Source organism: Amborella trichopoda, chromosome 1, assembly GCF_054954075.1.
Source record: "Amborella trichopoda isolate Santa Cruz 75 chromosome 1, AtrichopodaSantaCruz75HAP2 v2.0, whole genome shotgun sequence".
In the NCBI taxonomy this organism is placed as follows: domain Eukaryota; kingdom Viridiplantae; phylum Streptophyta; class Magnoliopsida; order Amborellales; family Amborellaceae; genus Amborella; species Amborella trichopoda.
The window spans coordinates 57570272-57587256 of record NC_142336.1 but is presented as its reverse complement, the minus strand read 5'-3'; the positions used below and the strand labels follow the sequence as shown (position 1 = coordinate 57587256).

At 34.3% G+C, this 16985-nt stretch overlaps 1 protein-coding gene across 1 annotated transcript; it reads right to left on the bottom strand.

Annotated features, from left to right (window-relative positions):
* Positions 1–308: 308 nt before the first annotated feature.
* On the bottom strand, positions 309–5395 carry HKT1 (high-affinity K+ transporter 1). Its single transcript, XM_006850873.4, has 3 exons — positions 4117–5395; positions 1641–1874; positions 309–671 (listed from the first exon to the last, which is right to left on the bottom strand). Exons 1-3 carry the CDS (start codon positions 5277–5279, stop codon positions 470–472), a joined length of 1599 nt encoding a protein of 532 aa, XP_006850936.2. The 5' UTR covers positions 5280–5395; the 3' UTR covers positions 309–469.
* Between the last annotated feature and the right edge of the window lie 11590 nt (positions 5396–16985).

Genomic DNA, 16985 nt, shown 5'->3' with positions numbered 1-16985 from the left:
TTGTGGTCATGAGGATTATAGTATACTTTTACTGATTCCTGTGTACCTTTTCATCCCATTAGCTGCCATTCTCATTAATTAATAATTAGTAACAATGATACCACAATTTGTAATGGCCATAGGATTAGTATACTCTGCAGGACTGGTGTATTGTATATGGTTATCTTCAGGGTCATCACCATCCATTTCCTATCATGGACTGTATTATGTATCATACACTGATGATATATGGTATATGTGTTATGTCATACACTGACTATATATGGTATAAATGTCCTCAATAAAGTCCGAAATGTAGAGTATGAGCATTTTTAATCAAAACTAGAATACTTATTAGCCATTCACTCGGCACAACCCTTTCTATGCTACACAAGCCTTCTCTCTATACACAAACTCTCACATTTTCCCTTTCTCCTTGTTTGGTTAAAAAGAAATAAAAATAGCAGAAGCTTGAGGGTTCGTGCTATTGTTAGAGAGTCAACCAACTTTTTCCGTCTTTCACTCTAAATTTCTTGAGCTTTCCAAAAAACATAACAAAAATGATGACCAATTTGCCCTCCTTACTCCATTGACCAGAGAAGCTATATAACACATCTTTGCAGGACTTGTTGGAGAGCTTATGTAATTTTTGGCAACTGTAACCCACTGATAATCCAACATTTCCATAGGCACTGCAGGCATAAATTCCAAAATATTTTAAAAAAATCAATTTCCCACTTCAAAACTTGAGTATATAATGACAAGAATACCCCTTGATTTGTCATAACATATAATCTCTCATTGGTTATTCAAACCCGAGTGTACTTCATTTATAAAAGCTGACAAAAGGCATGAATTTTCATAAAGGAAAGAATGTGGTGAATTCTCTATCTTGGGTAAGTTTTTTTTTTTGGTGCAAAGCATGCCTTGTGGATGGAAAATTGTTACATAAAGGGCCAACCGGGTGGATTAAAAAACATAAAGATCACACTTAGTACACATTTGGAGATTTTAAATAAAAAATAACAAGTGCCCATTTTGGGATTTGGACTTAAGCCTTGGTTTGCCATTTTCTGCTCTACCTCCTTTCCCCATTCAATTCTTTTGCCTTAATAACACGGAAAATTCTATTATGCTATAAGGAAAAGGTTATCATATATACTCAAGGTATAAACTTTTATTCATAAATAAGAATTATATGACCATTTCTAACATATATCGGCTTTTTAGATTGAAGTATTAGACACTCTCGGCACTTGTAGACGCTGCTACTCGTCGCTTAAAAAAAAAAAAAACTCAACCGCAAAAAGAAAAAGAAAAAGAACAACCACAACATTTAGATCTAAAGTTGTTTCTTATAAGTACCCAGCAAAAAAATCTATCCTAATCTAAACAGTCCCAATAACTAATAGTCTAATGGTCATTTTACAAATTATTTAGATAGTCTTTTTTTTTTTCCTTATGGCATTTAGTCCAGTGGCTTAAAATCAATGTAGTAGTTTACTTATTTTAAAAAAACTTAGGAATCGGGCATGGGCTTGAGTGGCTACCAATACATGTGTAGCATTGCTCCATCTCATGTTCAATTCTTACTGCTGAACTACCCAAAAAAAAACTCTAAAAAACAAAAATAAAGAAAAATTAGAGAGGCAACACCTTACCTTAAGACTTCGAAAACAATGTTAAGAACATTAAAGTTGAGAGGGTCTTCTAATAATTGCCTCTGCTCTGTTATGCATATTATTATTACAAAAACCACCAGATTAGTAGGCTGTGAAAATAGGACTTTCTTTATTAGATTTTCTCCCTTTCTTCCCTTCTCTGGCTGGTTTTCTGACTTTTTTTGGACTCTCCTTTCTTTAGTTGGAAGGAAGCATGTATAGGGATGAAGGTACCTGTATACAAACGGGCACAAAATAAAATTTTCTCATCAAAGCATGACCATGATATCAATAAGACCGTTTAATTTTAGGACAAGAACGTCACAATCACCCTTAGCATTTAAATGTGAGATCCGGCGGTTGGAGGTGTTACCACACGCAAAAGTCCAAAACGATATTCTCTAGTTTTGTGACATACTTTTGGTGGTTTAAGTTCACTTATGATGCCTAAAGTGATTGTGACATTCTTGTACCATAAGTATTCGGTAGTATACAATGGTTGTAGTAAAATATAACTTTAACCATTCGATATCAGCTATAGACAATTTCTTTAGACTAACTTTACAGAAGATATATACCTGGGGATTTGCTAACATGAACTCTGTTTGTGTGTGTGTGTGCATGCGTGTGCGCCCTCGCAAAATGATTGCTTGCAAGGAAACCTTTATTAGGGGATTACATATTAACTGCATTTCTCTATGGAAAAATTTATGTGAGGGTGATGTCCTAAACAATCAAATTAGGGTGCACCTCAAAAACTCACTAGAAGAGGTTGTTTTGATGTCCAAAATTTTTCAAATCGATCATCTTGATCGTAAGATGTATGGACGTGAAAAAAATAGATTTCAAGTCTTGAAAATAGTGCATCTTGTAAGGTATTTTTTAAACCGTTAATTTTCAAGATTTTCTATCATTCATAAATCAGCTCAATCTACCATTTTTGAAGATTTAAATTTTAGAATTAGAGATGAAAATAAAATTTCAGGTCATCACAAATATTTTCAATATTAAAACAACATCTTTCGACACTATTTGAAGGTGTGCCTTACTTTGATTGTCTAGGGCCTCCGCCTTATACAAACCACACCCTTTATCTATTATTTTATAAGAAAATTTTTATATAAGGGTGAGGCCGTAAACAATCAAATTAAGGCGCACATAAAAAATTCATTGGAAAATATTGTTTCAATGCTGAATTTGAGCATCTTGATCTCAAGATGTATAAATACGAGAAAAATAAATTTCAAATACTAGAAATAGTGCATATTGTAATGTATTATCTAGAGGTAAATATTCCTATACTTTCCCTATTGTATAAAAATTCTATAGTTCTCCTATCCAACTATCCAATTTAGATCAAATAAGCCATTAACTGTTTGATCGAGATCTAATGCTTCATAATATTTTATTTTTAATTTTTATTCTACAAATTTGATGAATATGAAATTTGGCACGTGCCATCATCTCAATGGAACGAACTTAAAAGAATATCAAAAAAATATTTTTAATTAAATAAAATGACCAAAATACCCCTGAAATTTTTAGGGGTATTTTTGTTATTATATTTTATCAGGATTTTTTTATTTTTATTTCTTGTAGGTGAGAGTTTAAGAGAGGAGTGGACACCCAAAATTTGGTGTCAAAATATTTTATAGAAAAAAATTAAAAATAAAACAATGTAGTGGTGTGACATTATAATTGGATCCATCTCAACCGTGCATTCAGATATGATATAACTACTATATATTAGGGGAAATGTATATAACTACTATATATTAGGGTAAGTATAGAAAGCTTGCCGTTACTTATATTTTAAAGTGTTCATAGATCTTCTCGATCTACACTATTTTTTAATATTAAATTTTATAATTAGTAATAAAAATAAAATTTTAAGCCGTCATAAAGATTTCTAATACTAAAACAATATATTTCAACGTTATTTGAAGGTGCGTTCTACTTTGATTGTTTAGGGCCGGCCATATACAAACCACACCCTTATTTACATGCATGCTTTGGATGGTTTCTATAAAAATATGCTTTGGATGGTTTCTATAAAAAGATGCGGTTAGCATGCTGCTAAGCCCGTACATGTTAATAAATTTATTTTTGAAATGGAACGCAATCCTAATTTTTAGAAAATATATAATCTTTAACATGAAGATCATGAATACAAAAAATTAAATAAATTTTAAAAATAAAAAATAATAAATTTATTAAGAAGACATTTGGACGGTTAGTTAGTTTCAATTGTTTTTAGATGGACCACTTTATACCTCTGGACTGCATATTTGTACAAATGTGGTCCATCCGCCATGAAACAATTGTTCCCATAAAAAAATTTCCTTCAGCCATTTGTATTAACTGTTGGTAGGATGAAAGGGCATCAGGTTTAACCAATCTTGAGACATGTACAAGCACAATAGAGAAACTTCACATGACTAATTCACAGAGGGAGAGAGAGATATTGTTTACTCACATCATCAAGCAGTAGAGCACCAGCAAAGCCGGCTTTAGGAGAGACAAATCCACCACGGATTCACCCGAATACCTCGTATTGACAGAGAGAAACAACCCTGCAACCACTTTCTCACCATTGCCAAACCCACTGAAAGCCTCCGAGTTCCACTGTAACCAGAAAAACACTACAAACTGCACCACTATGAAGCCAGAAACAGTGAGAAAAAGATACACCGATTCTTCGAATGAGAATAAATGGTCGAAGCCGATCTGCTTGTAATTCTCAAGAAGATATCCGAACTCCTCTCGGCGTGTCAACCTTCTTAGAAAGGAGATAACAAGCCTCAAACAAGAAGGGAAGAGAGTGTTTCCAAGTAGAAATTGAGGGATAATTAACAAGAGAAGAAGGGTGTCCTTTTTGAAAGCTATCATATTCTCATTTGTGGGAACAAAGCCACAGTTAGCAAAGGAAGAAACTGTGAGAAAGGCTGAGAAAGTAAGCATTTGGATCCCCCTACTCCTTAGTAGATGCTTTGCATGAGAAGCAAGGCTAAGATACATAGCAATGAGAGCAGTTCCAAATATATGGATCACAGAGTAATAACACAAAACCACATTTCTCAAAAGCCTCAAAGAATTGAGCTTCAAATCTCCTTCAATTTTTGTTTCCAAGGACCCCACACCATTACTGACTCTCAAATCAGGGTCATTGTTTTCATTGGTTATTGACTCTAGATCAATTTCCTTTTCAATCTTGAAAGGATTTGAATGATGGTTTTCTCTAGTGATCACACGAAGATTGGTCTTTTGGCTTTTGTCATTTGACATGAATTTCCTAATTTGGAGGCCCAGCATAGAGGTGAAGATCTCACCACCTAAGAGCATCAGGACAGTGAGAACCACCAATTGAGCATTCGAAAAGTCCTCCATTTCGACCGAACCCAAGCTCGATGAGGTTGTAGCAGAGGCCGACATGTAGAACATGTCGAGATTGCTCTTTTTAGGATCCTTTCGTGGCTCCAAAGAGTACAAACTCAACAACCCAATTAGAGTTACAGCCAAGAAATACCAAAATTGAATCCAAAAGGAGCCGATAGGAATTAATGACCAAGCAAAGACATCCTGACAGAACTTACTAAAATAAGCGAGTCGTTTAAAGGGACGGTCCCGAAAGAAATTCATGGTGGGTTGAAGAGAAGAATGAGATGAGAGAAAGAGAGAGAGAGAGAGAGAGAGAGAGAGAGTTGATAGTAAGAGTGGGAGTGATGGAATTTATAGGGACGGTGTGGTCGAGAAGCGTCTACGGTTGTGAAGTCCATGGCAGTGACCTCCTCCACGTAAATGGGTGAAGTTTCTGTAAGGCCTAGGCTTTATGAAAACAAAAATAAAGCCTCACCTCGAATTGTTGTCTTGAAAGCACTTTCATCATAAGAAATCTCTGTGATGGATCTAAATCAATTTCCAACACCGACGATAAATTTAGAAACTCACACTTATTTTTAAGGTCAAATGAACGGTCTAGATAATTTGTCACAATATACACAATTTTTAGAGCTTTAAATCTTAATTTTTTTCCACAACTAATATGTTATGAGACGATCGATGTAAAGGTTTTACCATGCTCAAATTGTTATTTTCGATGAGGTAAGGCTTTACTTATTTTGATAGGGCTGCAGCCCTATCAAACCATTGGAAATACGGTTTACCAATCAGATTCCTGGTCAACCGTCTACCTCCGGTATGAAATTCTCCCTGCCCCACCATCGACTTAGTGTTTCCACCACTTTCTCTCTTTTCTTTTTTTTTTTCTTTCGGAATGTTAACTTGTGGCTTTCTCTCTCTTCCATTGTTAATTAATCTGTCTTAGTTAATTAATCGGTTCTTCTTTAATTAATCGGTTATTCTGTTTTTGATTAGTGTCCTGATAATATTTCTTAAGTGGAATCAAAATCTAAGGGAATGCATTCTATATGCATATAAAGTTTTTAAATCACATAAGAGTATTGGTAGGTGTATCATGTTGTTATTTACGTGTGCACATGCATGCATGTAAGCGTGGTCAGCAATGGGAATTCGAATTCGAATTCGAATAGTTAATGATAGTCGTCGGTTTAGAGTATGGTAGAAAGTGTGTGTGCCTTGGAATTCCTCATATGCGCATATATATATATATATATAAAAGAGGACGTGGCACGTTCCTAGCGTTCCTAAAACGCGCAAACCGTACCCTCTCTCCGCGTTTGCGTGTTGCGTGTAAAAGAATACAAGAAGTCGGCATATTATCATTTTGGATCTACCAATTGATACTTATGTGGTATATACCACATGTACTTATGTTTGATGCTTTAAAACTTTCAATTTTTTTTTTTTAACCTTTTTTTTCCTACTTACTATAAAAGCTACCTGTTTGGATGTACTCCTTATCACATCATGATACTTATATGAGATTTAATATCACATAAAATCTCACATCCATCTCTTTTTAAGTAGTTTGCAACTTGGGACTTGTTTGGATGTACTCGTTATCATTGATAATTTATTATTTAATAATAAAAATGATATATTATTTGGCGATACACTTTATAAAATTATTCGTGATCAACTTATACGTAGATTTACATATAAGTTTATCTTTTTAAAACGGTTGCTGAAAATCACATGTTTTTATCTATTAAAATTAGCTTAATATCACCAAAAAGTTAAAAAATTAAACAATATTATAAACTTATTACCACATACCTAACGAAACAATATAGCATATTAATTTTGGGATTGAACACTATAAGATCATCCACTTTTAGTATGAGGTGGTTACAATCATATTTAATTATTGAATATGAAATCCGACAGATTGAAGTGTTTCATAATTGTCCAAAATTTTTTATTTAAAACTTCATGCCCAATCAATAATACATCTCCAACTACTGTCTAGTCAATAACACATCTCTAACTACTGTCAATAATAATTGTGATCCCTTTTTACCAAAAGTATAAGATGATCTACTTTTGATAGCAAACCAATCCTTAACGTGTCTCAAAGGCCAATTTTACTATCAGGATTTATGGTGCTCGTCATCTATATAATATAAGTCATGTCAAAATTGCAATAGAGAGATTATTGAGTATCCCTTAGGACCAAGAAATGGTCTATACACCAAAGAGGACCTAGCGGGCATCTGCAAAAGGGGCTGGGTCGTGGTGGTAGCACCCCTAGACCCTAGTCACTTCATCGTGATTTCCATGCCTGGTGATACTACCCCAATAACATCTTAAAAAAAACAACTCCTAAACTATTTCAAAAAAATGGATAAGGGCCTATCTTCCCCCACCAAATTACCAAAAAAAAATAAAAATAAAAACCCGATAACATCTTAAAAAAAGTAACTCTTAAACTATTTGAAAAAATGGATAAGGGCCTATCTTCCCCCCACCAAATTACCAAAAAAAAAATAAAAAAAATAAAAATAATAGAGGGCATCTAAGAGCTGGATGGTCGGTGGGAATCTATTAATAGGCATGGCCCAAACAAGAACGAACATATCCACAGCTCTCTGACCTTTATACACCTTTGCAACTAAGAGTTGTGATCCTCAACCACCCATCAAAGTCATCTCCATCCTCATGTACATCATGCACAATGTCCCTGGCGTGAATCGTGCCGCCTAGATCTCGCCAAGTGTCTGCAGAAGATTGATTAACATTTTTAACACGTGTTTGGGTCCCACTAAGAAGAGGAAGAGGGGGTTCTTGGCCTCACCGAATGAGGAACACCACTTTGCAGGACGTCCCACTCTTATAAGTCTTCACGTTTTTCATTTATGAAGAGATTCGGATATTCGTCTAGTTGGGCTTAGCATAGCGTTTTTTAAAGCTCATGCCTTATGCTTTTATTATAAAGGTGAGAGATAGAGTGCATGTGTGCGGTCCTTCTTCCCAACACACATTTCTTTGTGAAATTTCAGAGCGCATAACAGCGAACTCGTCTTCAATACTTTTGAAAACTCTTTCTCACCACATATTTCTTTGTGAAATTCCAAAGAGCATAACAATAAACTCATCTCTCTCTACTGGTTTTTTCTCTTTCTCTCTCTATAATAATACAAGAATATGGAGTCTACTGCGGGCTTCAAGCTCGGGTGCATAGAGCTTTAGAGCATAAAAAATACCCCTTTGTTTTTCCTGTATCCTTAGGATGGGGTTTCCTTTCTTATGCACACTTTTTACAATATCGAAGGGGACAAATATCGTCTTGAGATAGAGCTCATGTATGCTCGAAGACGAAGAGTCAAGCTTCTTTTTTCTCGAAATTGTATTATCTTTTGCCCCTATTTCACCCAATCGAGTTCCAACAGCTCTGTCCCTCCCTCTCCCTCTTGTGTCTCTGTCTTTGAAAGTGGGCGATGGGCGATGGGTCTGGGTCAACTTCCATATTTTTGAACTGTATGAGACCTAAGGGCTGGGCCTTGGCCGAAGCTAGAAAGCTTGAAATATTCTAGGTGGCGCTGGGGCTTGTGGCCTGGCTTGGACCCATATTGAGACGTTTTTAAGCTTATATTTTGTATATTAAGTAAGGAAATAGTTTATATAAGGTTGCAACCTTAAAATGTAGAATTAAAACGCACATCAAAAATTTATTGAAAAAGGTTATTTTAATATTGAAAAAGCCTCTAATTGATCATCTCGACATCGAGATGGATGAATACGAAAAAGAAAGAAAGAAAGAAAGAAAGATTTCGAGTCTAAAAAATAGTGCATCTTGCGACATTATCTAGACCATCCATTTTCAAGATTTTCGTATGTTTATAGATCTACTTGATTTAACTTTTTGGAGTTTTAAATTTTATAATTAAAGATGAAGAAGATTAGTTTTGTATTGAAGAAGATTACTTGTTCCTCTTGGCCAAATAACAGAGAGAAAGAGAGGACGAGAGAGGTGAGAGATGGAGTTTTCAGAGATAGAGAGAGGAGAGATACGGAGTTTTGAGAGAGATAAAGATGGAGTCATTTTACAAAATGTTTAGATCAATAATGTATGATCAAAGGGGTCTAGAGGGTAGGTAGATAGGAAAAATAGAGGCTTCATGCTGCAAAAAATAGTTTAAATTCTTGGGTCTCCTGAGAAATAGAAATCAAAAATTAAGATTACATAGATATTTTCCCTTCTTAAAATTATTTTTGTTCCCTTTATAGTAGCACCCCACGATCAGATGGCACTTATTAATGTGTGCCACCATAAAATGGGCACATGCCTATTGTACTGTCAAATTAAAATAATACAAATTAAATATTATTTAGCAGTAAAAAATAAGGAATGAAAGATAGTTTCCTTTTACCTATTTTTGTAAAAAACAATGCATAACTTTTATGAACCATTTGCTAAAATATTTAGAAAAATAAATGAAACCAAAATGTCACTGACAAAAGTAAATCATTGGTAATAATATATAATAATAAAGTAAATTCATATTTCATTAAAATTTAAAAAGTCAAGATTATATAGATAAAAATGCAAAAAATATCAAAACATTTAAATACATATATAAAGGAAATTTAATCTAGGGAAAATTACACATATATCTATTATATTTTACGTTATTACGGATGTACCAATAGTTTTCGTTATTATATGTCTATCTGTTTTTTATCTTTCGTAACTCAATTTTTTTAAAAAGACGACTTTACCCTTTTTCGGGTATTCAACATTTGAATTGAAGAGTTTTCGGATGTTCAACATTCGAAAATAGCCGAAAGTTTAACGTTCGGATGTCAAAAATAATTTCGGATGTTGGACATCCGAAAGTAGCACATTTTCGGATGTTGAACATTCGAAAATGTGCATGCGAAAGAAACCTTCTGGAATTTTGCAGGCATTTTTTCAGATGTTGAACATCCAAAAATGTGCTATTTTCGGATGTTCAACATCCGAAAATAATTTCAGATGTTGAACATCTGAAAAACCCTTCAATTTGGATGTTGAACACCTGAAAAAGAGTAAAGTCATCTTTTTTAAAAAATTACGTTATAAAAGGTAAATAACGGATAAACATGCAATAACATAAACTTTTTGGTACATCCGTAATAACGTAAAATATAACGGATATGTATGTAACTTTCTCTTTAATCTATTTAAACTTTCTAATAATGCCTCTTAAATATAGGAGAAAGCCAAAAATAAATAAAACGAAAAAGAAACAAGCTCATTTCCTTGAAAATGAAAATTTTGATGATTTTGAGGAAGAAGAAATAGTAAATTAGTCATGGACTAAACTGAAAAGATCTAGATTATATAGTTTCGCCATGAATACAAATCCTAAATCCAATCTAGTGGCTTTCTAATGATGAAAAAGTAAAAAAAATTAAATTAAATGAAATCCATATAATAATCAGTAGTTCTCCTAGGTTAGAAAGGGTTGGTGGGCGGGATAAGAGAAGCAGCTTATTAAGAGCAACTACTTCCCCCTCGTCTAGGTCAAATTCACATATGTAAGATAGCTTGAATGAAAGATGGATGCTAGGTAGGACCAGATTCCATCCCATCGGTTGATCAATCAAGAGAGGTAGGAATAAACCAATACTAACTAACTAACCGATACAGGGAGCAAAGGTCCTAGGTAGATGGTACGCTTCGCCTCGCTTCTTCACCCGGTGGCTGATATATCTATTCATTACTGGGCTATTCCCACGTACTCACTGACGAACTGTACTAACTGGTGGGTTGATCCAGGTAGTAAATTGCTTGCTCAGTCTTTCCATCTGAACAATGTTGAGCTAGCATGGATCCCATGGAAGTCTCTGTTATTGACAAATATAGGAGTAGAGGTTTTCCTGGGATTGGAGGTGCTAGCAAATTGGCCAAGTATTCTCTAATTCTGTCAAACGCCCATTGACATTGTTCATTCCACTCCTTGGGTTGGTTTTTCTTGAGCAGCTTAAATATTGGTTCGCAAACCACCGTTAACTGAGATATGAAATGGCTGATGTATTGGATCTTGGAGCTTATCGTCAGAAACGAATCGACTTATACAGTCCCGGGTTTTATCAACTATTTGGAGCTTTCGTTCAGAGATGATGGAGTCGTGGGTTGGGCTGGCTGCTATATATATATACTTGAACGACATGGGAGGGATCGGCTGGTGGGTGGCTCGTTGCCGGATCAGGAGTAGTAGAGATTTTGTGTTCCTGCAGGCACATGCTCCCTTATTCCAAGTCCTATCCATTGTGTCGCCAATTCGAGACTCTTTTTGGTTTTAGAAGTTGACCTCTTTTCTGTGATGGTTTCTTTTTTTCTAATAGGATTAACGTTTGTTTCGTATTAACTCGACATAATTCTTCGTGTTAGAATATTTTCACACTAACTAGCCTCAATGCACCTATTCACATCAATTGACAGCCAATTGATGTTAAATATTCCCACGCTTAATCACTAAGTTTTTCATGGGCCAATCAAAGGTGCTCGTGCATATTTTGTGCACTTTGGGCCATCCATGGTATAGTGTGCTCTTGTGAGATCACACTGTGTAAAAGCAGTAGAATGAAAATCACTGGAATTTCAGATTTCGGCATTGATTTTCTTGAGAAGTGTTTTAGGCGAGAGCCATCACAAAGGTCGACGGCTTCTTAGTTTCTTTACCTCCTCTTTTTTGCTTATGCATCGTCTAACCAAACCCTTTTTTTGTCAATGACTGTCTTCAATCATCGGAATTTGATTTTTTAGGCGACCTTAAGTATTATTCTGTCATTGTCAACCCAAATAAGAGGATTAAAACCTTCTCAATTTATCGAGGCATTGATGAAAAGCAGTAGACTGAAACCTTGAAAAGTTGTAGTGGTTTGGACAAAAATAAGAGAAACAAAATCCTAATAAGTTGCAGTGACTTTGATGAAGAACATACAATGGACACCCTTAAAAAGTCACAGAGCTTCAGAAACAAAGCAGATGAACCAAACCCTATCAAGTTGTAGAGGTTTAGACTAAGAGACCAAGGACTGGATAACAGTGAGGTCGACCATGGTGGGAGAACTTCGAGTGCTTCCTTTTCTATCTCTGAATTCTTACCACAAAGGCCAAATAAAAGCACGCAGTTTTCATATATATATATATATATATATATATATATATATATATATATATATATATATATATATATATATATATATATATATATATATATATATATATATATATATATATATATATATATAAAGATTGAGCCATTTTACAAAATGTTTAGGTCAATGATGTATGGTCAAAGGAGTCTAAGGGGTAGGAAGATAAACAAGATAGAGACTTTAGGCTGCAAAAAATAGTTTAAATCCTTGGGACTCTTGATAAATGGAAGCAAAAAATAAAGGGTATTGAGATATTTTCCCTTTTAAAAAATGCGTTTGGATATATCAAAAAATGGAAACCTAGTATGGCCCCGTACCCCACCTCACCTCTTGTCCTTTACATTTCTAATTTGGGATATTCCTCACTCTCTCTCATTGACCTTCCAAACCCCTAATTGGATAATGATGACCTCATGACTACCTGATCCATATGGTCAAGAGGGGATGTATGAGTTCTTTTTAGGGATTGTATACAATGAGACAATTTATCTTTGATACAAGGTGGTCACAATTATTTGCAGTTATCCAATGTGAAGTTTGATAGCTTGGATATGTCACTAAGTTTAAGAAAAATTCTTTTGAAGGTTTTGCTTGGTTGTTTGGTAGCTCAGATATGTCACAAAGTTCGAGAAAAATTCTTTTGAAGTTTGGGCTTGGTCAATGGAATAATTGCAGTAACCCACTTTCACATCTAAGAGTCAAGATTAGTATGACCACTTTGTACTAAAGGTAAATGGTCTCATCCTATATTTTCTGTACCCTTTATATGGGTCAGTCCACAACAGTGATAGACAAATTCATCGGGTCAAATCGGACCTGGCTGGGTTACTGGAACTAGCCCATGGGCAGATCCCATTGAGGCCGGTTTTAGTGGTCAAGTTTTGAAGTTTGAAAAAAAAATCATAAAAGATTATTTAAAAATCCAAAAATAAGAAACTTATTTATAATGAGTTTTTATATGTTCTTTATCATTTTGACAAAGATTGAAAAAGTATCTTTGATGTGGGGTATATTGGTCTAAAAAAGTATCCTTTTTACTCGGTTGTGGATCATCCACCTCAAAAATAATGTTGGGGATTGCAAAATTTGACCATTATTTTTATTCTCTACACCTTCATTTTTTTTTTACTTTTAAAAAATAAGATGCAAATAGAAATCGCACTAACATCATCATCATTGAACCTTATGTCAATTTTTTAGGGTCGGCTACACAATTTTTATTCAATTATTCCACTCTTTCATAGGTCATACCCATCTAAGAATGGGTTGAGGCCTTAATAGTAGTACCACCGAGTCTTATGACGAAGTCTCGAACTCCACTCTCACTAAAGAGAGGGGGCCCAAGTCCCCACTGATTCCCAAAAAAAAAAAAACAAATGATCAATATCCTCAATCATACCATAAGGCAATATAACATTAATTTATGATTCAAGAAGAGATATGACAAAGTTTTATGCTGGCTACCTATCTAACCCAACCATCTTCCATTTTTTAGGCTTAGGATTGGCATGACCAACTTGAGACTAGCTATGACGGAGTTAGCAATCCCACTATTATGTAGTTTAAGTTTATAAATGCATAAGGCATATGAACTTTTCAAATCTTTTGTGTCTTTGACACTTGATTTTGGAATCACATGCTTTTAATATGACCAGACTTCAGAATAATTTACTTTTACTGTATAAGTTTTTATTTCTTCCTTTTATATGTGTGCTATAAAAGCCTTTCAAGTATTTCTCTACATAACTTCCAAATAATTTGTGACGCTATGGTGCTTAAATATGTTAGGGAATTGGATGAAACTTAATTATCATGTTGTAATTTATGTTGTATAGTTTTTTTTTGTTTATCTTGTATTATTTTTTATTTTGATTATATTAAACTATTTATCATTGAATTTCATTCTATTTATTTTCCTTGATGCTTGAGTGAATTTAGAGTTACTAAGATCGATATTTAAAGAGAAATCACTAATTTAGTGTTTTTTTAGAAATGGTAGTCATATTTTATAGCTTTAAAACTTAAATGTTTAGCCATTCTTTTAGGACTTTAGTAAGTGGAATTTTTTTTAGAGGATTAATTAGCCATCCTATTTATTTCATTGATCATTATGCTCTATCTATATTGTTATATAGAGAGAGTTTTAAGATAAGGTTGAAGAAGTAAAAATAATTTAAGAAGGAAGTAATTGGTATAATTATTTAAGAAAAGATTTCGTTGCATAATATAGCCTTCCAGCAATGAGAACAACCCTCAATTGATTAATTGGAGGAGAAAACAGAAAAGGATAATGCATGTGAGGTGGTCATGAAGAAGGGGGAGGGAGTTGCAAGAGAAAACATAGTAAGAGGAAAAGCAAAATAAAGAAAAACTACAAGGGACACGAGTTGTTCAAAACCCACCTTATATATTTTATTTTCTAATCCAGGTACTTTTTTTTGTTTTTGTTTTTTGTTTGTTTAATATAGATGATGATATCCTTTTTATTGAATAAAACCCATCTCAATTTATTTATAGAAGGTAAAACTCACAAAGTACAACGCTATATGTTCTATCTGGAGTTTTAAAACAATTCAATTCTGATTAGGTTTGGTGGGTGAGCTATACGAGTCTCTCATGCCGAATCCCCCTGATTTTATATTTTTTAAAAAATAAATTTTCCTCCTGTTCAGCCAATCTGAACACTACTGTGGGTAAGTGAGCCTCCAACCAAGCCTATTATAAAAGTACTACTAGTTTATGAAAAAAGAGTGGGGTTTGTATAAAGCTGAGATTCTAAATAATCAAATTAGAGCCCACCTTCAAATAGAGCAGAGAAATATGGTTTCAATATGCCATTTATAGTTTGGGATATTTTCCAAATTTTGAAAAATAAACGGCAAAAAAACACTCACCAATCATTGATAAATACCTCCAAATCATGTAAGAAAAATTTGTATACTGTATCTTTATTTTTTACAACTTTTTATTTTTAAAATACCTTGAGTTGTACAAATAGGGTACTTGGCCTCTCTCATCTGAGTCCGAGTCGACTCGGAGAGTCCATGTACACTGTCATGTGCTATATGCTAATCTTTCATATGATAAACAAAGTATACGTAATAAGCTTCTATTGAAAATCATGGTGGTGTATTATTTTCATGAGAGAATGAGAGTTTGGTTAAAGGGTACTTGAAGTCTAGATATAAACTAGTCGGCACGTCCGACGATGAAATTCGCAATGCCTGGATCAGGAACTCGATATTGTCAAAAAAAATAAAAAGATAATGTATGTTAACCGGAGTCAGAAAGAGCGAGACTCACTTCGGTGGAGGGTAACTAAGCGAGAGAGAGAACCCTTACTGGAAAGTAACTAGAAAATGAATGAAACTCTAATTTTAAAAAAATAAAAGAAAGTCCTAATTTCAATCATGTATAAACTCATCAAACAACCTTGAAATATACATTTTGATTAAGCGAGGGTGGCATTAGTTTAAGCATGAAGTTTATAGAGACGTCTAACTTTAAGCGCTATGGCAGAAGCACACTGTACACCTATTTTCTTGAGCAGAAAATTTATTTGGAAGGATATTTTAAATCTAAAATTACTTTTAAATTCAGTTTTACTTGAGGGAGTAAATAGATGGTATAATGTCAGGGGTGCATAAAATCTTTTGGCCTAACTTTATATTATAAATGAAAGCCACACCTCAAAACCCATATTTTTAAAATATGAAAAAAAAAGATTTCAAAATCTTTGAGATAGTGCATCTCGTGACATATTTTTAGAAAATCTATTTTCAACATTTTCAAGTGTATATAAATTTTTTTAATTGTATTGTTTTTGCAGCTCGAAATTTCACAATTAGAGGTGAAAATAGATTTTCAGGAGTTGCTAGCACCATAATTATAGGGGTGGCAATAGGTCGGGTACAGGTTGGATACGGTTGGACCCAAACCCAGATCCAACCCGTTGGATCAAAAAATTGGACCCATACCCATACCCATCGGATCCTAAGTCTACCTGTCGGGTCCCAGGTCTAGTCGGCTACATTGCCACCCTATAACTATAAGTTTTTTTTTTTTACCATCATATTATTGGCAACCAAACCACAATCCCTCTCCATTAGATTTCAAGCCATATGATCTGTAGTTTAATAGCTAAAGAGGACTACGAGTTCTCATTGTATTTAATCCTTAATACACGTAAACGAATATGGGTTAAAATTTGGACCCATACCAAGACCCGAGGTCGGGTCTACCTACGGGATCCGAGGTTTAGTCGGGTTGCCACACTTACATAACTACATTTTCTACGTGATCTTGGGGTTGTCTTAATTTGATTGCTGATTGCTTAGAATGTTGACGCCTTAAATAAGTCACACCCCTAATTTATATAGTTTTAAAACCTAATAATCGAGTTTCGAATCGCCCACCCACCACCTAGACTGGCCATCAGGATGAGCTAAATTGGCAACAAATCCGCAAAAACATAATAAAATATTAATATCGGGTTATTCTTGAAGGAGATCCAGATCACCCACCTAGATTTTGATCTAGGGTTTTAAATCACTTAAAATTTAGGGTAATTATCATTAATAATATCCTTTGATATTAAAAAATCTCGTAACATGCCCAAATTTTTGGAAAATCTACTGTTTATATTGTTTTACCAAAAATACCCTTCACATTCGTGATGGTCCTACGCCCCTTTCACATGCTTCATATCATGTGGTCATGGGCCCCACTTTTCTTAAAGAACCATCGCCATTCTAATACGGCCATTATGGTCCTAGGATG

Coding starts and splice junctions, on each gene's coding strand:
- HKT1 (XM_006850873.4), bottom strand. CDS start 5,279: ATGAATTTCTTTCGGGACCGTCCCTTTAAACGACTCGCTTATTTTAGT. Junction 1,875..4,116: donor GTGCTCTACTGCTTGATGAT/GTGAGTAAACAA, acceptor GTTTGTATACAG/GTACCTTCATCCCTATACAT. Junction 672..1,640: donor ATTGTTTTCGAAGTCTTAAG/GTAAGGTGTTGC, acceptor TTATGCCTGCAG/TGCCTATGGAAATGTTGGAT.